Consider the following 26,327-nt stretch of genomic DNA (forward strand, 5'->3'; position numbering starts at 1 on the left):
TGTTGGACTGGACTACGAAGGTTCACTACAAACAGCGCGAATGTGTGGATAGAGTTAATATGGATATCATGTCAATACTATAATTAGGTACCTTACTGTAGTACTAAGCAAAAAATAACAGCATAAATACGTGAATTGATTTATTGTGTGTGAATAATGCAATTTTTAATATATGTTACAAGTAAAAAGGATAATTTGTTAGTATTTGTAGGACAAAGTTAGACTTCACAATCTTATCATTTCTGACAATGCTCTTTCATCGCGTGGCCTCCTCAATTATTTATATGATTCTAAATCAGACAATGCTATTTTTTTCAAGGTTTTCACACGACTGAGAGCTACCTACACTGGCCTTTAGCTACATTTAGTTGCTAGGTCTATAACAGTTTTATCACGTGTAGTGCACCACGACCGCCCAGCTTAGAATCAGAGGTGACATTCACGCTCGACGTCTCCGTATCCTGTAGTCACCTGAAATGTTGCAACAACCAAGCCACCTTCATCTTTTATTCTGCTTCCAATCAGGTAATGACGGGCAGATGCGCTACTGAACTAAGGTCACTGATATGAGCGGACGGGCTGGTAGGCCGAGCCGGGCTGCAAGGATGTGATGTGCGAGCGATCGCAGCTGCACATAGCCAGCAGGCTCTGCACGCTTGCTGGGCCACATCACAACAAAAAACAAACAGATACAAGTACATAAAAACAATATATAGAAACAAACAAGTAACACATATATGAAAAACAATCAGCAGTACCCTTATTGTATGTGATACTTGCAAGTATTTATATCCAAAATATGATAATACACTAATCCCTCACTTAAAACATCTTCAGATTGCAAGAAATAATTTAGTGAAATGTTAATTTTTCTGACCCCGTGCTTGAAAATCACAACTGTAAATTTCAGTCAGCATGAAATCACCACAGGCAAAATAAAAGTCTGCTTCAACTCGGTAAACCACAGATGTTCCGTGGCATACAGCAGCTACACGAGGGAGGAAGAGATGCGCACGCAGGCCTGACTACGCTATTGGCTGTTGTACAAACACCAGCTATGGCAAGTTCAGATGCAGCTAGTAAGGTTAAAAGACAAAATGTTTTTATGCCCGCGCGTATACCGTCGGGCTGTACCGTTGTCGCCCGGCCACAGACCAGGCCGTGATGAACTTCAGTCTAGTTAGTGGCAGGGAATTCGTACAAACACAAGTAACGTCTGCCCATTCGTCTGCTGGTAACCGTACGTACGTAAGCACCTGTAGTTAGAATCATAGTGGAATCATGGCTTCCAAGTGAGAGCATAATGCTTCGTGTTCAAGTATTTGAGACAAAACTAGAAGTGTTACGGCATGCAGATTGTCATGAAGACAACACTTATGTTGGTTGCTAGTTTCAAGCAAGTCAAATGTGTGCACAATCATACAAAATAAAAAATTCTACCAAACGATCATACAAGTCTAATGCTGTTGTTTGTACGAGCGGGAATAATTTTGACATTAGCAACCGGAATAGAAATGAACAGATGATTCTCATGGAAAAGGTTGTTAAAAGAATGGTGCAATGAAAAAAAAATCACGGGCCTGACACGATTCTTTGGCTAACTGTATCCCACAGCACATGTGTTGTTTACAGAAGTTAAAACAGACTTCGTGGTGTTGTGATCGACTTTTTTTTTTTTTTTTTGCTTGCAGAGATTTTGTGTTTACTGAAATTTACAGACGTGCTATTCAAGACTGGGGCAGTAAAATTCACATCGCGCTAAATGAATCCGCACAATCTGAAGACGTGTTAAGTGAGGGATGGGATAGGTGTACTTTAAGGGAGCTGCTCGCAAAATTTTTTTTCTGTTTTTCTTTATGACATTTATTCATCCTATGCAGAGCATCTCGTGTATCAAATTTTCGATTTATTAAGCATATGATTTTTAGATAAATGGCTACCAAAGATTGATTTTTTTTCAATTTTGGATCCTACAAAACATGAAACGAAACAAGATATGTCGATAAAATTTGGTATAACTGAAGTATGTTTAGTAATCTATTGGAGGAATTAATTGAAATTGCTCATAAATTGATACGAAAAAAGTGTGCAGGCATGTAAAAACATCATTTTTCATTAGACTGTAAAAACTCCATGGTTAAATCTATAACAAAATGGGAATATGCACGAAGTGCGTTCGGATTTCAATTTATTATTTACGTTTCAAAATGTTGGATTGTAATAAAATTACGGCAGATTTGTACTATCCAAGCAGTGCAAATATTTTTTGCGCCTGGCATTCTGAGAATATATCGGACGCAGCCCGCAGCACTGCCGGTGCCACAGTGTCTGCAGCCAGCGCGGCTCGACACGGCGCGCTGTTGCCGTGCTGCCGGCAGGCATACGAGCCCAGCTTGTTGCCCCCACCCCCACATTCCAGGGTAGTCCCGCTGACCCACGTATTCCTCGCGGTTTGCAGGTTCCTGAACCACTGTACATAGTCGAAGCACAGATGCGACAGCGTGAAAAGAAAGACAATTCAAAATAAGGAAATGGTATGATGCCTAACAGAGTTGTTTATTTTCTATAAAAAAATATAAGTATTAAAATGGTGCATCCCATTTCAAGTCATAATTTTAAAGTAACGTTAATAAAGCTTTTAAACGTGTAGATTTTTAATGGCTTAACTTTCAGAAACTGAAAAGTAAATATATTGCATAATGTTTGCATAGTTAACTGACAAAGTAACATGGTTTACGATTTTGGGCAGTAGGCCTACAAATAAAAAGAATGAAATGTATTACTGAACTACTGAACTGAAACTTTTTATGTATGCATAAAGGCAATGCTACTGGTTACTTCATTGGGGCTCTATGGTTTTAATTTCTTTCATAACCAGATAATTTATTTCATTTAGCTCTCATAATCCTCAAAAATTAAATAATTTTGACAGGCTGAAAATAGTTATCTTTATCTATATAAAATTTTCTCAACTAAATTATAACCATATCATGAAATAGCCAATATAATTCCATTTAAACTGTAAGGTTTCAGTTCCGTAATCCATTTAAATTCTACTTATATTTACTGACCAAAATCGTTAAAAATGTACTTTTGGGAGCTAATTATGCAAAAAATTACTTAATACAGTGATTTTTCACTTTGTCAATATAAACACACTAAAAATTGTGAAGTTTGACAAATTTTAACCTAAATCTAAAATTGTGACCTGAAAAGTGACTCATCCACTTTGCTGTAGTTCAAATTCTTTCCTTTGCGCATAAAAAATATTTCTGATCTGCTATGATTTATAGATTTAGGCCAAACAAATGAAATTTTATTCATTACTAGCTGCCCCGACAGACTTCGTTCTGTCAAAAGTTACTGGCCCATCACAGTCCAATAGAAAAAAAAATGTAACGTATTTCAGAGTGATCACTTTATTTATTTAATGTCTCGATAATAAACGACGTTTACTTACAAAATTACGTTTTCTGCTTCGTACACTGCTAGACTTCAGTAATAATATGATGATATTTTCATTGTAATGCGTTATAGGACACAATATTTTTTGTTTGATTACCTGGCACGTAAACAAATAAAGCTGAAGGTTTTCCAACGCGGGAACAGGCAACACACAACTGTCCATGAGAGAAGCATGGGTTTTAAAGATTAACGCCGCAAACACTCGACTGACCTTGAGAAAGCGAAAGCAAGCCGCACTGGAAATTGCAGTCATTTAAATTCAAATGGTACGTCAGTTGGTACCGTTGGGATGCGAGGTATAAACACATCTTCTCCCTTATATCTACCCTTTAGAATGGTTGCTTTGATTACATTGTTCAGTAATTTTTTTCACTGTTAGCTGTGTGCCGTTACAAAGACGCGGTTTGTTGATATTTCGCAACATTATGACCACCAATCCTACTTTTAACTTTTTAAGATTATAAGGCGGCAATCCTGGAAAATCCAGTGAGTTAAAAAATTCTGTTGGATAGTTGACAACATAATCTTGGTTAGTTGCACCATCAACTGATTTGTATGTCCTTAATTCACCAGCAATTTCATTTTTAATTTTGTAATTTATTTAATTTACATCCGTGTTTTTGGCAGCTAATATAGCTCGTTCGTTCAACCAAAAATTATCTCTGGAATTTTCAGTGACATTTGGGAACATCTTATGAATGAGCTCGGTTTTTTATTCAGTAAACTGACAAAAATTGACAGGAAATGTAATGCAGCCAGTCAAAACATCTACAGGGATTTTGCCAATGTCAATGAGTTGTTTTGATAATATTTCTCCATACCGATCATTTTGCAATTCAACACGCATATTCTTGCTTAAATTTAGTATCTTAACGTTTTTCGACAAAATGGAAGACTTCAAATATGCATTGTGTTCATCCACTGGCGTTGACCGTGGAATCACTGGTAATGTTTGACGAAAATCTCCTGCTAACAAAATCATTGTTCCACCAAATCGGTTTTGATTGTTTCGCAGATCTTTCATAGTTCTGTCTAATGCCTGCAAAGACTTTTTATGTGCCATACAGCTTAATCAACTTGAAGGCATACCAAAGATAATCCTTCCCGCCTTTGTTTTGTATTGATTGATGCCAAATTTTTGACAGCTAGGGGGTTTTAATTTACTCTGTGGTTTGTATGGGAAAAGAAAAGTGTTGTTTTTACTATTTTCCTTGCAATGTTTACGTTTTTTCTCTCTCCATAAGAACCTTCCTTATACCATAACGAACATATGAAAACACAAAAAATTAGCCGAATTGTTAGAGCCGTTCTCGAGTTTTGTGCTTAGCAAAACATTTGGCGATTCATTTTTATTTATATTGATGTAAACAGTGAAGCAAAATGTTTTATAAGCATCTGCCAAGTCATTCTGTATGTTAATATGTTTCTGCAATAAAAAGTTTATAGGCAGCCAATACAAAATACGTTTTATCATAGAAAATTATTTTTAAGCTCAAAATAATCACTACATATTGTAAACGCCGAATTACAAAATTATATTTTAAGTATTTTTACTATCGGCATTAGATTTGTGTACAGGTATTGAATTTTAACTATTTAGGCATCTGCCATTTTGTTGTGAGTTAATATGTTTTTGTATTTATTAGTTTCGTTGGTAGCTAATACAAAATAGTTACGTTAATGGGGTTAATTCTGATACTTTGAATAGTTACTTCTTTACATGCATTTTATCCTTCTAATTATTTTAGTTGATATTCGGGTGGTTTTGTGTCCTTTATATTGAATTTTAACTTCTTAGCAATCAACAATTCGTTCTGTGGGTTATATCTTTTGTAATTGTTTCGTTTTTCTTGTAGACAATACAAATAATGTCCAAAATTGATTTCAGAAACCTTTTATTTTTCACTAATTTTTTTTTGTTTTGGAAATACAGGAGAATCCTGTTATGGCGAGCACGGTAATAGCGAGAACACGGCTATAACGAGGTCTTTTTGAGGAATTTACAGCGTGATCGCGTGAAGCGCGCCTTGGTTATTTGTCTGCTTTATCTCCACCCCTCTCGCTCGCCGCTAGACATCTTGCCGTTGACACCTGTCACATTCTTCAGCCTTGCAGTCGCCACCTAAGCGCGTGGCTTTAAAAATAGAATCCCGTCCTTTCTTTCTTTTATCAAACTTCCGCTTGGCTTCAAGGCCAAGGTATGCTCGACTCGAATAAACCAATCATATTCATATGTTTGTACACATTTCTTATTATTTATAAAATAGACAAAATCTATTTTTTCTCGCCATGAAACAACAATGCGCACTTTTTTTTAAAAATATAAATAACACGTCATGTTATTTATTTTACTATCTGACAAATAGTAGGCACTACCATAATTATTTCTGAATCGGTAGGACAGTTTTCTTGTAACTTTTGTTTCGTTCAGTTGTTGGGGTATCTGTCAGGGAAGGGGGTGGTGATGGTTTGAGTTTAATCCCAAATTTATTTTCTAAAAAAGTTGACAGGCTTCTTTAAATGAAAAAAGTATAGTTTTCCAGCGACTATTTCGTTTGAGGCGTACGTGCGTTGCCGCACTCCTGCTTTTTTGTAAGGTATTAAATCGTCGCGCTACACTAGCGCCACCTGTTAGCTACACCCCGAACCAACATGGCCGCCAGCAGAAGGCCCACGTCGACAATAGATAGCAGGACAATGCTGCGTCAGCCGCGGGCCAAGTCGAGTAATCAATTGCGGGCTGAGATGCCTTACTTACGTGGCGTGGTAGGGTATTCTGGTTATTTTGATGCAATCGGTGATCACATCCGTACTTGTGGGGTATCATTTTAAAGAGAATTCACACATCTGCTCACAGAAATTAATATTTAATTAATATAACCTGTTATTTTCCAACTATGCAGGTTTAAACACAATTTTTATGCTATTTTCGGTTAATTTTAGTGTTGTGCGAGATCTCGAACCTCGAGAAAAATTTCGAGAAATATTGCATTCTCGAACACCGAACGAGAAAAATAATTTCTCGAAAAAAAACGAGAAATTTTTTTGGTACCGGTAACAACTCAATTTGGTATGGAAACTAAAAGAGATATTAGACTAGCCGATAGTCAACCATCCAAAACCATATCAATAACCGAAACTGTGAATAAAAATTTCATATGAAATTCCAATTTATCCTGAAAGAAAAACTGCCGTATTTAATTTTTAAATTACGTCAGCGTAATACATAATAAAATACGTTCTGAAAACTAATTGTTGTTTACAAAATGAGCAAGAATTGTTAAGGTGTATTTCGACTAAATGTAGCGGGATCGCTAGGGACGTGATTACGTCAGGTATAAATAAGTCTGTTGGATGGTCGGTAGTGAAAGAGAATTTGTGGGAATATTTGTGCCCTAAGAGGGTGAAGGACGATCTAATTAAGGAATTGATTTTCCGTTTTCAACGGGAAAATGAAAGCACCTTAGAATTTATACAGGATATTAGAAATCACGTTAATGTATTTGGTCTGCAGTTAGATGATCACCGTTTTGTAGCTATTATTTTGGAAAATCTAAATCCTGCCATCAGACACGAATGCACATTTATTGGCAGACCTAATAGTGTGGAGGAACTCAACACTTGGGCTATCCAGGTTGATAATATTTTTTACGCTAAATGTGAATTCGATAAGTGTAAAGGCAAAATCAATTTTAAACCGGTTTGTTTTAAAACGCCGGGTAATAAAAAAAGTGATTAGACTTGTTTTAAGTGTAATAAGGTAGGGCATTTTGCTAAGGATTGCTCGGTTTCGGAGGTAAATAAATTTGTTTGTGGTTTTTGTGGTAAAAATGGTCATTCAGAAAAATTTTGCTTTAAAAAGAAGCGGGAGCAGGATCAGCACCAGGAATTTTAGTGGTCATTTAGATTACCAGTGATGGTTTTGATTTTTTTCCTGTGAGGTTACAGTTTTTATAGTTCTTTGCTTTAGTTTGCAACCTCCGGGTTGTCAGACTTTGTTTTTTTTTTTTTTTTTTGATCTTTAGTTTTTGATAATTTTGAAAGAGAAGGTTTTGTCTAATATGTTTCGGATTTGACTTTGGAGCTTGTTTGTTTGTTTTGGCATTCTTAGATCCCGTTTGTTGGGTTTGTGATGTTTAGCTTGTCTTTTCCGTTTCTTGTCGGAAAATCCTTCTCTTGTTTTTTTTTTGAGCGTTGAAATTTTTGGCTGGGACTTTGGAGGCAAGTTTTCCTTGTTGCTGGTTTGTTTGTTTGAGTTTGGGCTGGTTTGTTGGATTAGAAGTTTTTGTGAATACTTTTTCTCCAAGTCCAAGGTTTTTTTTTTGACGCTTTAGTATTTTTAAGATTTTCTTTACTGTTTAAATTTTTTTTTTTGTTCAAGGCGGAGGTTGTGGCCGGCAGGGCCACATTTTTACTTGTAATTTATTTTTGTTGCTGGTCTCTAGTTTTATATGGTTTTTTTATTTCACGTATTTTTACGCCTTTTTTAATTAATGTTAATTTATCTGTAAATTTATTTAATTATATTTGTTTCTGTTAATTAGTTATACGCCGTTTGGTAGCTATCGATTATGAGTTTAAGAACATCGATTGTGTTTCACGTAAATACCACTTGGCGAGCGCCCGGCGGTTGGCTGATGACGTCAGACATTCGGCTTGCCGGGAGTTAAAATCAGCTGGGCCGCGCGTGAGTGTGGGTTGTAACCCTTCTTCCTCCTTAATTGGAAGAGGGGTTGCGTCCCCGACTCACTCTGGGCGCGAAGGGAAAAAATAAATATTAAAACCAGGCATAAAAAGCTAAACAATATAAATTCCCCACACCACTGCCCAGGGGTCAGGCCAAAAACTTCAAAGGATATAGTAGCAGAGTAACCATTAAACAAACAAGAGGCAAGACTTTGGACGTATGTTATTAAAAAATAGAAATTTGCAAAAATAGTATTTACTATACATAACCATACAAGCTTAGTTACAAAAGCTGACGTTAAATAATGGCAGCATCTTATCCCCATTTGCGATACTAACAATAACCTTTAAAACATCATAAAAATATAAATACTGATAACAACAAGTATAAAAATATATAAGGGCGTGAGGCGTGGCCACTATAAAATATCAAAATTTACTGACTACCCTAATACCAAAAATCAAACAAGACAATCAATACAAATATATAAAAAATTCTACAATAATAAAACTGAAGTACAAAAAATTTATTGAAATAAAGTTCTTAAACTCTCAATCAACGGTTTAGTCTTTCTTCTGATGTTCGTTGCTAAAGACTTGCCAAAAAAAAAAAAAAAAAAAAAAGTTAATATCCTAGGCGTGCGCTGGCTTCCTGACCTTCCTCACCAACTCCAGAGTCTAATGCCACGCCGGGCCATAGGTACGAATTCACAAAGGCGTGAACGATGATCAAAAAAAAATTATCTTATTTTTAAGGGAAATGTAGCAAAAACTCTTCACGTAACATAACCATGTTACCACAGAAGTATTTATCATCTACTTAAAACAAAGTCTTACTTCTTTATTAACTTGCCAATGATTTCATAAAAACGTAAAATGGGCGCACCAACCAACATCAGGCTGCGCATGTAGTCCAATACAAATCGCATACTTTTAATAATACTGCACAAGCTGATTATATTAGCTAAAGCCAACTTTAAGTATGCAAATTACGAAGACAAAGTCTCAAAAACAAATTGCAAAATGTTCGTTTCTTCCAAACTTATACTTTTATTACAACTACAGGCAAACGGGCGACCAATTTAAAAAATCCCACACTGGAACAACGTGTGAAACGAATGGGCCTCTTCACCAAACAGGCTAATAAAAGTTCCGTCCAAATAAAATTTAGTATGGGAAAATACACAGTTCATTAGGTTTGCCAAAAACCAGTGCAGCACCACGAGGGTAAAAATCAAAATTGCGGCCTCTCTTTACCTTGATAAGTTCAGTATCACAGGGCAAACCATTGCCCTGTCACCCAGCGTGGAGCCTCCATCCCAATACTCTTCGTCGCCCGTTGCCGTCCGGCACACCAGTCCGCGCCGTCACATGGCTCTGTCCTCGACGGTCGCTCGCCACACACTCTTCGCGCGGCCCCAGCTGATTTTCACTCCCGGCAAGCCGAATGTCTGACGTCATCAGCCAACCGCCGGGCGCTCGCCAAGTGGTATTTACGTGAAACACAATCGATGTTCTTAAACTCATAATCGATAGCTACCAAACGGCGTATAACTAATTAACAGAAACAAATATAATTAAATAAATTTACAGATAAATTAACATTAATTAAAAAAGGCGTAAAAATACGTGAAATAAAAAAACCATATAAAACTAGAGACCAGCAACAAAAATAAATTACAAGTAAAAATGTGGCCCTGCCGGCCACAGTTCGAACCTAACCTACAAAATTGGTTTTCTTTACATACACGTTATTACGGTCAAGTTATTAAAAGCATGCATTACCTTTAATTTATTCATAATATTTTGTTCGGTAATGTTTAATAGCATACTGAAATGTTGATTATTACGGCAAAATACATTTACTTTTTAACGAACAAAAGGGAATGGTGGTCATGCTGCCAGACCGAGTCTGCTTCGCTGTTCCGTTTCTTATTTCATTTCCAATAAAAGAATGCTCAAGTCATGTGAGTGTTAAATGGACTGGAATGGAAAGGAATGGATTGAACACACAGAACAATTCACGCCCTTGTATTACGTAAAATTACGTGAATGTGTGTGTTCAAACCCGTTGAAAAGGCAGAATAAATAGTATGTTCATCCCATTTCCTTTTCCACCTTTGTTTCACTCAGTCGTAAGACGTCACGAGTAATGAATCCCGCCAAAGCCTCCCTAGTATCAATTTCTTTGTTTTCATTACAGAGAAGAGTCTAGCGACAGCAATGCTACCTTCCTGCAACTGGCAGCAATGCCGCACTGCTTACGCTCGTTCCGGGGCCGGCGGCACGATCATATATGCCATCTGAAACTTTCAGTTATGAAATATGTCCTCGTGGCTGAGCGCTCAGCGGCGCTAACTTCTAAAAGAAAGGTTGACGGTTCGAATCCCGTCAGGTACGAACTTTTTTTTGTACTTGTAAAAATAAATACGATCACGTAACATTTCAAAAGTAATAATATATTTGAATAATGAATGCAAATAAAAGTATATTTATTAATTAAATTGTAATTTTCAGGTAAGGACATGATAACTAATGGTCAATTAGGTTAGGTTAGCTACATTATAAACACTTTAAAACTTTGTGGACGGTTGATTTGGTTAGGATAGCTACATTAAATATACTGTGAAATCATGTAAACTGTTTCCTAGCGCTGGATAGCTACATATTAAAAAGTTATTTGCTAAGCAACCATAAAATGATTTTACAGTAATTTTAATGTAGCTATACTTACCTAATATAACCAACCATCCACTAAACAGTCTATGTTGCATTTTTATACTGGAGAGAAAAAACGCGCGCTTAAAAATAAAAAACATCCAGGGGGTAGGCGCTCCCGATCGGCTAACTTCGGAAAGGATCGGCATTTGCGGCCAGTTGCAGGAAGGTAGCATTGCTGTCGCTAGACTCTTGTTCATTACAGTACCAGAGTTTCCCGTTTACGCGAGCTACTCTGCGGGTATGAATAAATGTAATGTGACGCCTGTAAAATGTTATTAGGAATATGAGAATAATTTCTTAATACTTCTTTATCTCCAACTGCGGCGTAACCAAGTAGGGAAAAAAAAGTGTTGCGGGAATATAACAGTTTAACAGAAGTAAACTTTGTTGTCAAATTAAACTTTGATTTTACAGTAAAATGGAAGGATGTGGACATATCAGTGTGGCAGTATTACACAAAAAGTGGCGATAAGTCAACGGGAACGTGTAACATTTGTAGAAAAGTTATCAAAACGAAGTCCGGAAATACATCAGGTCTACTGAGACATCTTTCACAGCACTCTGCCATAAAAAATGAATTTGATGACCTTCAGAAACAAAAATCATCACAGCCTAGATTTTCTAGTGTATCTGGAGAACCTGTGCCCAAACAGCTTAAAATAGAGGATACATTTAAATGGTCTCCAACTCATGTGAAAGCTGCAGCCATCACAAATTCAATTGGGGAATGGCTGGCTGATGCCATGTTACCTTATAACACAGTGGAGAACATGTCTTTCATAAAAGTTCTTGGTACTGCGCAGCCTCTACAGAGTACCTAGCAGAACAACGTTTTCACACAGTGTAGTCCCCGGCTTGTATCTTAAAGTTAAAGAAAATGTGAGCAAACAAGTGGACGATGCATTGGCAAGTGTAGCTTCCATGTCTTTCACATGTGACTTGTGGACTTCCCTTGCCAATGATGCGTTCATGGCAGTGACATGCCACTTTATCAAAGATTTTACCCTCAAGACGAAATTTTGAAACCGTTATATGAAGCCACAACTGAATTATGTGCAGAACAGTCTCCTCAAGCATGTTGTTGTACCCAAAGATAAAAAAATGATGGCAGTTGAGCATTTGAAGCGAAAAGTGGAACAAATTTCGCCTTCACAAACAAACACACCAGGTAAGCTCAAGTGTTGAATTAAAACATTTTTAAGGCTTCAAATATTGATCAATATTAAATATATTATGAGTAACATGTATGTTTCAGGACACTAACTTCAACATTACCTACATTAACGTTAAAAAAAACATATTTGTCATACTTACATAATTTTTGAATGCCTACTATATTATTTTTTTAACAATGTGTACAGCTGTTTAAAGTTTGTATATCTGCAAAGTGTGTATTTATTGAAGTTGTCAAAATGTTATATTTAAAGCAAAATATGTTCTCTCTGATTCAGAAAAACCTGAAGCTCAGCAAAAGAAATCATCTCTCTGGAATGCATTCGATGAACTGGCACAACAGGCAGAAAATAATGGCAACATGGAAGTGTCAGACTATCTTTCTTTGCCTACTATTCCAAGAGCGGATGACCCCTTAAAATGGTGGAAAGAGAAGGGCAGTAGTCTTTACCCCCAATCGTGCAAAATTGCAATGCAGTTTCTCGGGATTCCTGCGACTGAGGCAGCCAGTGAACGAGTGTTCTCAGGAGCTGGGAACATTGTGAGCTGCAGGAGACAACTTCTTGCTACAGAACATGTGCAAGAACTTGTTTTTCTCCATGAAAATAAAAAAAGGATGTAAAAATAGTGTGTTTAAGAATTCAAGGTGTTTTCTTCATAATTTGTTATTTTTATTGATACGATTATTTTTATTATTAGTACAGGTTATTTTTATTTCTTCTTAGATGATTTCTTGTTGATGCTTATCATCACAATTAACATGTTAGCTACTAGACTTTTACCTAAGTGAGTGAATGTTTATTTATAATTTAGTGTAGGCTTACATAACGTGTGGTGCATGTCAGTTGTGCACAGGCAACTAAATTGTCATTCTATAAGATAAACAACAGTTTTATGTACAGATACAGAACAATATATTTTGAACGTGATATCTACAGTAAATCTTGATTATTTAAAAATTTCTCATTTTCGTCTCGTTTCTCGCGAGAAAAATATTTTATTTCTCGAAAATTTCTCGAGGCCTAAATCTCATTCTCGCACAACCCTAGTTAATTTTTATTTTTTGGGGGCCAAAATCTGTCCAATTCGGTTATAGCGAGGACACGGTTATAGCGAGGATCAAACCCGGAACCGTGACACCTCGCTATAACGGGACTAGTGTATGTTTTGTAATACGCCCATTTACTTATTTTAATTTTATGTTTTGTTATAATTTATAATATATAAATTGATTAATGCTATGTTTTAAGTATGGTTTAAGATGTTAAATGTAACAATTCAAACTATGCACTATGCGAGGCCTAACGGAACTCATTTGTCGAAGGATTTCCTGCCGGCCTGCGCTCAGGGGCTGTGCAACCACCCCGCCTAACGGTCAAAAGGGTTGACTGACCGTCTCTTTCTTTGGTTCTGGCCAATAGGGAAACAGTATTAAAGTTCAAACAAATATTGATTTTAAAACTAGTTCTAAATAATTGACCAATTTTAATTGATAAAATCAGATAAAATATGTTACAGCGCACCAATGTAAATTATACAAAAAGTCAAACATATCGCAATAAAACAGGGTTCCCACGCTCCTTGAAAGTCCTTGAAAAGTGCTTGAAATGGTTTGAAGTAATCAAGGGCCCTTAAAAGTGCTTGAAAAAACATTTAGGTGCTTAAAAGTGCTTGATAAAATTTACACCGTTTGTAGGAGTTATAATTACGTTGTATTTATTTAGAACAATTTAAAAGTGGGGCACAGCAATTTAATTTTACGATATTTATTTTATGTTCAAATAAATTTTACATAGATTAATGCCCCGTTTTTCGACGGCATACGATAATATATCTTATATGTACTATTTTTATCGGCAGTTATGGTGTCATCAATGTTTTTGTAATGATAAAAGTTGGGTATAATGTTAAACTCAGCCAGTTTGCAATGTTACTGTTCCTCCGATAAGATTTATCTTTCTGTTTGTTAGTAATAGACAGGAAAAAAAAAAACAATTCTGCATGTGTTCAAAATATACGTACTAAAATTATTTCATAATATTTGGGTCCTTGAAATTTTTGAAAAAGTCCTTGAATATGCTTGAAAAGTGCTTGATTTTTTTTTAGCTAAAAGGAGTGGGAACCATGTAAAACTCTGACCACAAACACGTAATTTGGCTGCGGGGGCGGGGCTAGGATAGTCGAGGAGCGCTGGTTGGTGGACCGCGAGAGCTCTGGGGGCACCCAACAGGCCGCCTCGAGGGACAATGTGCGAAGAGAGAAAAACGGTGGTCATGATCTAGCCTCCCAGGCAGATTACCGTGTCCGACCTTCGAAAGGTCTCGGCACAGTTCGATATTTAAGAGTTCTGGGTCTTGAAGCGTAAACGCCGGTCCCAGGAAATTTTATCTGCTAAAGGCACCGTATAGTCGATGATTAAAATATAAGCAAGCCAGATATTGAGATAGAATATCAAACGTATGTAAAACCGAGCCATAGCAGCCAAGTTACATGAAAGACATTTTTAATTAAATTTTTTTTATTGCATCTGACCTCGCAACCAGTCTCGTGTTTACCCATTACTAGCCGGAGCAAAGGACAGACGGAGTTCGTCGTGGGGCAGGTTACAGTTTAGAATGGTACAAGGAAACTTACAGTTAAAGTATTCTAATGGTATTTGCCTAAATAGTTCTTTAAAATGATATATTATACAGTCTGTTTTCTTTTGTACATAAAAGTTTATAAAAAAATTAATTAAACAGTTGTCCAGATTTGGTAATTTACATTGTGGCTGTTAGTATAGTGGCTGTTTAAAATTTATACCTAAATGAACATAAATATCTCCCAATTTTTTTATGTGCAGGAGTGGACAAACATGTTTACAAATTCTTTGTTACATTAATACAGTCAAACCTCTCTGAAACGACCCCTCAAGGTTCCCAGGAATAGGGTCGTAATAGAGAGTTCATTTCAACCCCCCCCCCCCCCCCTTCCCAAACCGCTACTCGCCAAGAAACCAGCTGTACAATGGCAGGATGCTGTCACTCACAATGCTAGACGGCTTTGCTTTAAACCCACTTCACCCTTCATGACAAGTCCGTCGCCCTACCGGCCACCTCTAAAGAAAATATGTCAAAAGACAGTTTTATTTTTACTTGTTAGTTTACATGTACGTTTTCTGCTTGCCGTAGTTAAATACACTAGAACCCCGATGTCACGAACCCCGGATTTAACGAAGCAGTAATTTTACGAATACATTTTCGGGAACCGTCAAAAAATTGGACATTTTAACCAAAATGTGAAAATCAGAAGGGGGAAAAAAAAAAAAATGAAAGATCATTAAAATCAGTTAATTTTAACACACAGCGTATTTTTGTGTCGGCTTTAATACTTCCAATAATGTTCATGTAAGAATAACAAAAAAATAAAGGGACATTTCCTTTAAAAATATGGCAGCTGTAGGTTCTGCAACGCGAGTGGGCGCACACTATAGTCGCCGCACGGTAAATTCATACTTTTAGGAAGCCCTGCTTCAAGCTGGGATCTATTTTCAAGGTGACTATGTATCCTTCGGCCAAATATCAACAATAACATTGCCATGTGGAAAACCATGTGACTACCACATGGCAATGTTTTGGTTGGGTAACTGTCAAATAGGGATGTAATTAATGGATAATAAAATTAAACTGCAATTTTTATAATTGGTTAAATGTCAGTAGAAAATGTCATAACACCATGTTTAATAATTCAAATATGAAATATAAAAAAAATCTAAGCAAATTTTTATAGTTTAGAGTTTAAACCCAGCGTGGTGCTGTGTCTTCACATAACATCTATAAAAATTGATGTTAAGTTTTACTAAAGAAATTTTGCTGCTTCGAGATTACTATATCACAAAGTGCTATGGTTGAAAGCATGAAAATTATGTCAGTATCATTTATGAAGAATTTAACTTTAGGAAATTATTCAGTATGAGGTAGCTATGTAAACTGTTAGTTTCCTAAAGCCGTGAGTGCCAGGCACATCACTGCCATTACATCGAGAGGTCATTTGTGAATAGAAAATAACAAGTTAGTAACACTTTTCTGGCACTACGAACCGAGTCAAGTATCGGTTAAAGGTTATGGTTAACCAACATGTGTTTTGTAATTAGAGGCATTATTTTCTATCAAGCAGAATAAATTTTAAATTCAAATTCTAAGTTATACATTAAACATTTCTGTAAGTGTGTATTTTACTGTGTCTATGTGGTTTGTCTCATATAAAAACTATATCACTTAAGTATGTACAATGCAGAAAAGAAATTGTTGCCATAAAAAACTTAACTTAATCTGTAATAAAATAAATATATTAAATAAATCGAAACTCAGCAATAAATTATCACTACCATCAATATTATGTTATATCCTGTAATGAAACTAATGTTTAAGAATCACATATAAACACAGCAGAGAAATTACATATTACTAAACACGTTATCCAGAACACCTCTAATTAAAAAGCATACATTAGCACATTTACCCTGAGCATATATTCAAATGCTGTATTTTTTTATGGTTACAGGTGTTAACAAAAAGTCATGACAACAACCTACGTAGAGTTGAATTTCTACTCAAGTTTTTTAAAATGCATTCTAATTATTGACAATTATGTTTCCTAACCTAACCAAAATTTACCAAACCTAATTTCATGTAAATAAACCTCATTTGGGTTGGGTTAGGTTACATTATGTTGGTTGAGGATAGGTTATGTTAGGTTAGTATCTGTGTACATGCCCTTACATTTAATATGTTTTGCTTGTGGACAATTACCTAATATATAAACGAAATTATAAGAACGTGTCTGTTTGTAATTTGCCCGACATTCAAAACAAGAAAGCTGCGAGGAAGGTACTTTTACACTATTTTACAAACACGCCCCAACCTAACGGAACGTTTTCACGCACATACTTTCATAACGTGTTAATTAGTCACTCACTTTTTCACGGTCGTGACACCCAGATCTAGAAGAAATGCTGTCATTTCTGCGACATCACCCTGTTCCAGTTGACCTGTATTCATTAACATCGTAACTCTTCGTGCCACGTTGATAATATCGTGCTGTCTCCTTCCTTACATTCATTTTAATAACCTAACAAACCGTAATAACTAACACATTTATTTGTCAAACAAATTGCACAATAGTAAACCAAATATTCTTAGTTCCATTTTTCAACAGTTCTTCCCAAAAGTACGAACTTACCGTGCGGCGACTATAAGCTCGCCCGGCTGGCTGGCGGCAGCGGCTTCATGACGAATAAGCTCACCCCTCCCTCCCTCCCTCCCCTCATTAAAATTCTTCAAGGCTAGCTCATCACTCCCAGCCACACAAACCATTTAGTGTCCTCCCAACTTCGCTTCCTTTGAAAAACCTTCAGTGAGAAAATGCTCATTTCACCCACCCTTCTCCCGTAAAATTGGGCTATTATGAATGGGGTACTTTAAGTGGTGAGGGAGGGGTAGGATCGTTGTAAATATTTTCGGACCCCCCCCCCCCCCCCCCTCAAACACGCCCAAAAAAAAGTATGTCAAAATATGTCACTTTTCACACCAAGTTCGAGTTCAGTCATCTCTGGCAAAGAATTTACAAGCTTTCGAACTTAAATATAAATGTATTTTAATAGCAAGGGTCCTATGAAAAGGATATACCGAATAAAATCAAGCTGATGTCACCAAACAGCATAAAACGGCCCAATGCGTGGTCGCTGAGTTATTGCTCGCGCGAGAGGCGAGACGTGGAATGTTAGAAGAAAGATAAATGCGGGGGAGACAGATGGCAGCCAGTGTGTTTCCTGCGTGGGGAATAAGTGGCGTAGCCTTTTTTTTATGCTGGGTGGAGCGACCTTTTTCTGTCAACCCACAGGAAAAGATGATTGCTTGAGCTGTCAAAATAAACATCGCTGCGGCAGTTAAAACAAGTCGAGGCGGGCGTTCATCCAGTCGGTCGCTGTGTATTGTCAACCGATAGTAATCAAAATCAAGAGAAATCCAGCAGGTAGCTTTGCCTTAACTGCGTACCACACTAGACACTCGCAGAAGCTAAACGTAAACACGTTGCCACAAAAACCTTTATCTGCACCCTGCCGGCAAAGGGACGTGGAATGGGGGTTGTCAAGCGCTGACAGCGGTCGACAGGAAGCACTCGGCAAGAGAAACGCAGTAACACGCTACTCACCGCAAGAAACTTATTTTCTGTCCGATTTTCTTCGGATTTTAGGCAATTTTTTCACGGTTCCTCGAAACCGGGTTGTAATAGAGAGGTGGTTGCAATAAATGGGGTTGCAACAAAAAGTTTTTACTGTATTTAGTTGAGGAAGAGCCTTGCTGTTTCAATTGAGATAATGTCAGTGATTTCTGAACAAAAGCATCGGGCAAAATATACAATATAAAAAAATTAAAACACTTTTTGAATTTTTTCATATACTGTATTCTCAATATTAGGTATTCAATACCAAAATACCAGTTGACATATGTATATTATGAGAATGTATAATGGCCTAATTTAAATAACTCAGATTTGCATTTAGATATGTTTGGCAAATTCCACAAAAAAATACATGTAACATAACTAATTTGTAGCAATAGGCAAGGTAAATATACACTAAAAATTCTGTATTAAAAAATATATTAATTTTTGGAAATTTCACGGCAAAACTGGGATTCCAAACAAGTTGTTGATCAACAGCATATTTCTTGATGGATTTTTTTATTTGAAGATATGCTTATTTTTTATATTGGTTTTGAACATCATATATGATAATTAACTGTGTGTTCCCTTCCACAGAGTATTTTAATGTCAAAGATATTTATCATTAAAAATTAGTACGCATTTCGTACTAAAGGTGACAAGATACAATGTTCGAGCCATGCACCATTTCTTATTCAGTCAGTAAACTGTTACGAATGCAATTTAGATCACGTACAATCTCAAAGAGAACAGTTTGCGATATTACTTGAAAATCACGTGTTGATTTGAGTGTTGGTAACAGTGTTATGCTAACAACTCAGTGCTCATAAATTGAGTCAAAAAGAGGTTTGGGATAGAATACACGACCCATGTCCCATGAGAGTGACATTTAAGCAACATCATTTATTTAGAATATAATTTGTATGTACACTATGTTTGTATAAGTGTTTATTTTAAAAATTGTAACCCCGGCCTCCAGCAATCTCAAAAACCTTGATCGCTACCGGGGTCTACAAAAAACCTTCCACACACACCGCCACAGGGAAGCAAAGGAAAATAAAAAAAATGTTATATGTACCCTTCCCCTGTCTTGTGTGTATGGGATTCGAAAAAGATTCTACAAGCAACAAATTAAAGTGGGGTCGATGGGGCATCACCTGTAAAGCAAACAGACGTACGGTATAAGAATTTAATGCAATACTGTTACTGCGAGTGATGACGCCGTACAATAATAATAATATACATTTAGCACTGACATGAAAAATTAATAAGTGATACAGAGAATATAATCGCAACAACACCATGCGCATGGATTTACTAAAAAAAGGAATATTATTATGAACTATTATTATGAAAGTTCAAAAAATTGTTTGTATGGCCATTTTTACCGAACAGTATTTTCCACATTGTTTTTGTAGCTACATATCGAGCTATATCGAGCACGCTTCAGTTATAAGTTCTTGAGGGTATTAATCACGTTAGCGCCAGTCGAATATCGAATCCGAATCCATGAAAAAAAAAATATTAAAAAAAAATTTTCATTCAAATTGTTGTTTTCTAGTACAAATGAACCTAAAACATGGAGTTTATTCCATTAAAAAATGCATAAAACAAATACAAGGAACTTGATGAAATATGGGCATGCTATGCTAATTAATATGACCTAAAAAATTTAAAAAAACCTACTTTAACACTACTCATGAGTTAATTTAAGTAATATGAATGTCACATTCAATGAGCACAGAAGCCTAATTTAAAAACCATAATAATGGAACATGCCTGATGTACACTTAGGCTGTGTTCCAAATAATCCGCACTCGCACATGCACTCGTGCTCATACTCACACCCACAATTCCTTGCGTGCAAAGTGCATGCTCCATGCGTGCTCGCCATTTGGAACACAACCATACTCCAAAGTAAACACACCCATGTGGTAGGCGGCGACGTATGTTTATGTGTAGGTTTTGATTTGTGACAATGGAACACGCAGTAGGAGCAATTGCGGCCCAAATGGTAGTAAACCAACAGAGACGTTTACGACGGCAACGGTTACGTCGCATTGTCCAGGCAATAAACAGGAGACGGGTAACATAACCTTAATTATAACACGATCCTTACAGCAATGATTGGTACTGGAGGTACACATGAAGACATCGCGTGTTGTTTAATTACGAACAGGTACTTACAATGAAACGTGCATTGTTCATTTGCCATTGTTTTAGATCAATAGTCAACGTAAACGTAAACAAACAATGGTTACGAGAGTACGCAACGAGCATGCATTCAAACGCACTCGACTATACGGAACAACACTCTCGTGACGTCACTTCCGAGAGCGAGTACGTGAGCACGCATGTTTACCTTTTGGAACACAGCCTTAGTAGGCCTACTACAGGTAAAATATGTAACCATCAATTCCGCTATTTACGTTTTTTCCCCTCATAACATAACCCCACATCGCAACAATTAACAGTCACCACCACAGATCATATTGCAAACACGGGAAAAAGTTTAGGTCCTGCCATTTTTCTCATTAAGATATACACTATTTTTCTCCAGGATGTCAATAAAGTTATTTTCCCATATCAAACGTTTTATGTATTTTACAAGTTGAAATTTATTGTTAGTTTAAATACTACCACTTACTGATTTAATGTGGAAATTTTTTTAAAGATATTTTCAAACATGTTGAATTATGTCGTTGCATCTTAGCATCATTCACGTTTGGTTACGTTGATTCCCGTATAGAGTGCGCGCACGTAGTGGGCTATCTATAAATCGCCGATGATTGAATGCCCCACGCGCGCTCTATCAAGTACTGAGTAAACTACCTATTTTTTCGTTAGTATGTACAACGATGATAATTATGCGTTAATTCTGTCTTTCGTCCGAGTTACGTTTTTATGTTTTAATTTGAACAAAATGTGTTTTTGATGCACGGTTTGATTATAAAACGTGCAACTATTATCCCTTAAAACACATACTTCACGCTTTGCCCGCATTGCTGGTGCCGGCCCTGACCTTGACACGGTTGTCTCGCTGCGCCGCGTCATTTCAAAACATTCTTCGAGCGGCAAAGATGTAGGTTTGCGGATATACTGCGATCCCCACTTTCAGTTTTGGATATTTTGATAACAATCATCGCATTATATTCGGGTAAATATGGTTATATCTACGGACATATTTATCTTGTTCTTGGCTGAATGTTTACTAATGTGTGTGGTTTTCGCCAATTAGTTACTTGAATCTTCGCAGATTTGTCGAATCCCTCGAATCCCTTGAATTCGAGGGATTCGACGAATCGTGGATTCGACCGGCCCATCCCTAGTCAAATTGCAATTTTCTTTTTCCACCTTCCGTGCATGTGAACCATCACCAGAAAATAAATAAGGGTCTCTAGTCTTACTTTCAGAGTCGCAGCGAGTCCGCCGCTGCCGTGGCACTTGACCACCCCGGGGCACCAGCCATATCCATCGCCTCGCGTCTCTCCACCGCGGCCCGGCCGTCGAAACCTCCACGCTCGTTCAGCGCAGGCACTCGTCCCTTGCGGTACGTCCACTCCGGCGTCACATCGAGCAGTCCCGCTTCCTCGCGGCCTTCACTCGGAGCCTTCCACTCGGACATCTTCGGCTCGGCCCGAACATTACCGAAGGCGTGCGGTATAGTGTACCAACTTAACACTTGCTAGCTCGACAGTGCAAATTCTGAAAAATTCACGGAATTAAATTTACCAATTAAGTACAAAAAAGAAAATTTAATTAATTAAATATAAAAAGAAATTAAATAAATATAAAACAAATAATGTGATCAGCAAGTAAAAACACACTGTCGAGGCAGTTACCAACATGGTAACAAAATCCACTACCTAAATTGTTTTCTATATAGTCGTTTTTAGATTTACAATTTAATTTATACTAACTGCATACAAAACAACGGAACACAAAATACATTATCAGTTATATGTATGTATATAAGTTTAGGAATATACGTGATAAAACAAAATTACCCTAAAAATTTGTTTATTTTAACTGTGATAGGCCATAGGCTGAGATACAGTCTCCACAATCGCTGCAGGAAGCCAGGTGTTTATTCCTTCAGGGTCAGGGCTCGGCTGTGACACGTCACCCGAGGCTAGCCACCGGTAGTCGCTCGGCTCGGCTCGGCTCGGCCCGGCCCGGGTGCGACAGAGAGGGCAGCTGCCGGCCACCAGCGCCGGTAGAGCAGCGGTATTCGGGCGACTGCATGATGCAGCGCGGGGCCGGGAGAACAGGTCCCATCAAGTTCAGAAAGTCAAATAAAAATTTTACATTGGTGTTATAGCATTCATCATTAATACTATGAAAACGAGAAAAAAATTAACCAAGCCACAAATAAACTTTAGATGGCACTCTGGCAACACGCAGTGATGACTGCAGTGGTAGGTAGATGCCTGTGTGGCAGATCATCCACTAGAACGCACATCAGTGTGATGCTAGTGAGGGGCTGCAGCACCGCAAGGGAAGACATCGCGCCGTGCAGGCGACGGTCGCACGGCTTAGGTACAGCATCTCTGCTACTGTCAACTGTTGTTCTGGTTGCAGCTGGCACGGGCTTCCTCTGGTGGACGTACGCTGACTTGAAGCGCTCCGCACACAGCACGCCAGACTCTCTCTTGTCCGAGTCGGTCTACAACGAGACAGCCTTCCTGACCTACTCCATCATCGCCACCGTCATAACGGTGCGTACAGAGTTCAGTTCTTGTGAATACTTCTGTAGGCACATCACGAATAAATGGTGACGGTGAATTATTACCATGTACGTGCACCATGCAACAACATTTTCACACAATGAAAAAAAAATTCTACATTCAAATAAAAATTATAAATTTGTTAAATTCATTAGTGATTGATATTGAATACTGGTCCATATTATTAAAACATTTTTTATTATAAATATTAGTGTTAGAAATTGTGTTCATAAACTTTTTCTAGGTTATTTATACAAGTGAAGTTAGGTTATACTTCCTTGGGCACATTATGAAAAAAATAATGAAGGTGAATTTTTACGATATGTGTGCAAATGCAACAAAAATTAACATGATCAAAAAAGGTTACATACAAATAAAAATTATATATTTGCTTTTAAGTCATATATTTTAGGGATTGATTTTAAATACTGGTCCAATTAATTGAAACATTCACAGTCAAACCTCTCTGAAACGACCCCTCACGGTTCCCAGGAATAGGGTCGTAATAGAGGGGGGGGTCGTAATAGATGTTTTCCGAAATTTTCAGTTTTTTAAACCCCCCCCCCCTCATGCAAACCACTACTCGCCAAGAAACCAGCCGTACAATGGCAGGATGCTGTCACTCACAATGCTAGACGGCTTTGCTTTAAACAGGGTGTCTACTGACCCTGGAAAACCTGGAAAACCTGGAAAAATCAGGGAATATTGTAATCAGGGAAAAATCAGGGAATTTTTTAAAAAATCAGGGAATTTTTGTTTGGTAGGTTGTAGTTGGCAATACTTTTTTGTTTATTGATCAGCTTGCATTGACGTAGCATCAAGTGTATCCCGTCCCATTTTTATTTTTGAATGGCAAAAAAAGAACAGTTCCCACGTCCATTTTCTTTTATTTACCATCGGATACGGAAGTGGCGTTAAATCACGTGATACAAACTGGTTCAAGTTGGTCTGTTATCCTGCTGACGTGATGTGCTGCAGCATGTGCTTCCCGCGTTCGGATTACACCGACAGGTGCATTTAATTTTAAGTAATTATGGATGCCCCCAACGTAAACTGGGCATTTTTGTTAGCTTTGAAAATACATATCACAGACACTTTTGGTGAAGATTCGCCATCGTTGCTAGAAATTGGTAGCTGTGGGCTTCATACGGTCCATGGTGAAAACTGGAATTTCTGCTACACAATGGGATGTTGTTAGTTTTTTGAGGCACAGTTACTTTTTGTTTAAGCATGTACCTGCAAGGAGGGCAGATTACATTAGAATAACTAGATCAGAGCTTTTTCCCAAGAAATTTTGTGCAATCAGATGGTTAGAAATTACTGCAGTTGCTGAGCGTGCCATGAAAACGTTACCCCACCTAAAGAAATTTGTTAGTGAAGTTTCTATTTCATCCGTCTAGAAGTAAAATTTACATTTTTCCACTCTTTGGCATCAGAGCTGGAATTGTTTCTTACAATGTTCCGAAGTGAAGCACACATGGCACCTTTTCTGTATGATTCACTGGTAGACATTTTATTAACTTTGGCAGGAAAGTTTGTGAAACCAGAGGTACTGAAGAGCTTTAGGGAAAAACGCAATGTATCTCGATTGGATGTAGATAACCAGGAAAATCTATTGACTGCTAACAATATCAAGTTGGGTTATGCAGTACGCCATGCCATCAAGAAAGAGAAAGTACCAGAAAAGTCTGTCCTGTTACTGAAAAATGATGTTAGGACTTGTCCAAAGGTTATGGTAAAAAAAAACTTCAAGACAAAAGTCCCCTAAAGTACAAACTTCCCAAAGGAACAGTTTAGAATGTTGTCTTCGAAACAGGTGGCTATCAGGACAAGAAGCTGATAACATTGAGTGATCATATCAGTTGGTATGTTCCTCGCAAGATTCTGAAGCACTGTTCTCGTCTTTTTCTCGAGAAGATGGGCGCCTTGATCACTTGTGGATGCTCATTCTTAAGGCATATACAGTATATATAATAAGCATACAGTAGTTGCCAAAACAGGCCTTCTAAAGTTTGTGAGGATGATGATGGAAATGCATCATTGGAAAGAGGATTTTTAGTGAATTCTAATCTGCTGACTGAAAACTTGCAGGAAGAAATACTGATCGCACAAAGACAGATGTATGACTTTGTTCAACGTTCTGGAGGTGTAGAGCAGTATGTAAGAAATGCTAGTTGTAGGCGTAAGGAAGCCCTGCAAACAAAACAAAAAGAAAAGGAAGCTACAGACAAGAAGAAGGCAGAAAAAAGAAGCGTTGAAGAGGAGATCAAGGCATTGCAGTTTAAGAAGGCTCGAGTGTTGGATTTGGCTTGTTCTGAAGCAAGTGCTATAGACGCAAAAGTTGAGTCACTGCGAAATTGACGGGAGCTTCCTTTTATTAATGTTTTTTGCAAAAGTAAGTGTGTGAAATATTTGTAGCAGCATGTTTTCTTTGCCAACAATTGAGTCACTTTGGCCACGTCTAGAAGAAGGTAATATTTTTACTAATTTAAGTAAGTTGAAATATGTACTTTGAAACCCGTCAATGTATTGTTTTGAATTTTTTTCAGTTTCGTGTAATGTCGTAATTGTGTTAAAGAAAACCTGGAAAAATTCAGTTTTAGACCTGGAAAACCTGGAAAAATCAGGGTATTTCATTTACTAGATCTGGTAGACACCCTGTTTAAACCCACTTCAACCTTCATGACAAGTCCGTCGCCCTACAGGCCACCTCTAAAGAAAATATGTCAAAAGACAGTTTATTTTTACTGGTTTGTTTACATGTACATTTTCTTGCTTGCCGTTGTTAAATACACTAGAACCCCGATGTCACGAACCCCGGATTTAACGAAGCAGTGATTTTACGAATACATTCTCAAGAACCGTCAAAAAATTGGAAATTTTTACCAAAATGTGAAAATCAGAAAAAAATTAAAAAAAAAACGAAATGAAAGTTTATTGAAATCTGTTAATTTTAACAACCAGCGTATTTTTGTGTCGGCTTTAATAATAGCAAGGGTCCTATGAAAAGGAATATACCGAATAAAATCAAGCTGCTGTCACCAAACAAAGCATAAAACGGCCCCATGCGTGGTCGCTTCATTATTGCTCGCACGAGAGGCGAGTCGTGGAAAGTTAGAAGAAAGATAAATGTGTGGGAGACAGACGGCAGCCAGTGTGTTTCCTGCGTGGCGTAGCCTTTTTTTTTATGCTGGGTGAAGTGACCTTTTTCTGTCAACCCATGGGAAAAGATAATTGCTTCAGCTGTCAAAATAAACATCCCTGCGGCAGTTAAAACAAGCCGAGGCGGGAGTGCGTCCAGTCAGTCGCTGTGTATATCTACTCGAAAAACTTATCATTTCAATTCATAAC

The 26,327-nt window shown here is 37.4% G+C and overlaps 1 protein-coding gene across 6 annotated transcripts in view; it reads left to right on the forward strand.

Annotated features, from left to right (window-relative positions):
* The window catches only part of LOC134533322 (choline transporter-like 1), a 616,909-nt gene that overhangs the window by 116,549 nt on the left and 474,033 nt on the right, over positions 1-26,327 (forward strand). For all 6 annotated transcript variants that reach the window (XM_063370818.1, XM_063370819.1, XM_063370815.1 and 3 more), the window contains exon 8: positions 22,831-22,967. In XM_063370818.1, the coding sequence (XP_063226888.1) occupies positions 22,831-22,967 (137 nt within the window). The remainder of the gene's footprint in view (positions 1-22,830; positions 22,968-26,327) is intronic.

The sequence above is a fragment of the Bacillus rossius genome, chromosome 6 (assembly GCF_032445375.1).
Source record: "Bacillus rossius redtenbacheri isolate Brsri chromosome 6, Brsri_v3, whole genome shotgun sequence".
NCBI lineage: Eukaryota > Metazoa > Arthropoda > Insecta > Phasmatodea > Bacillidae > Bacillus > Bacillus rossius.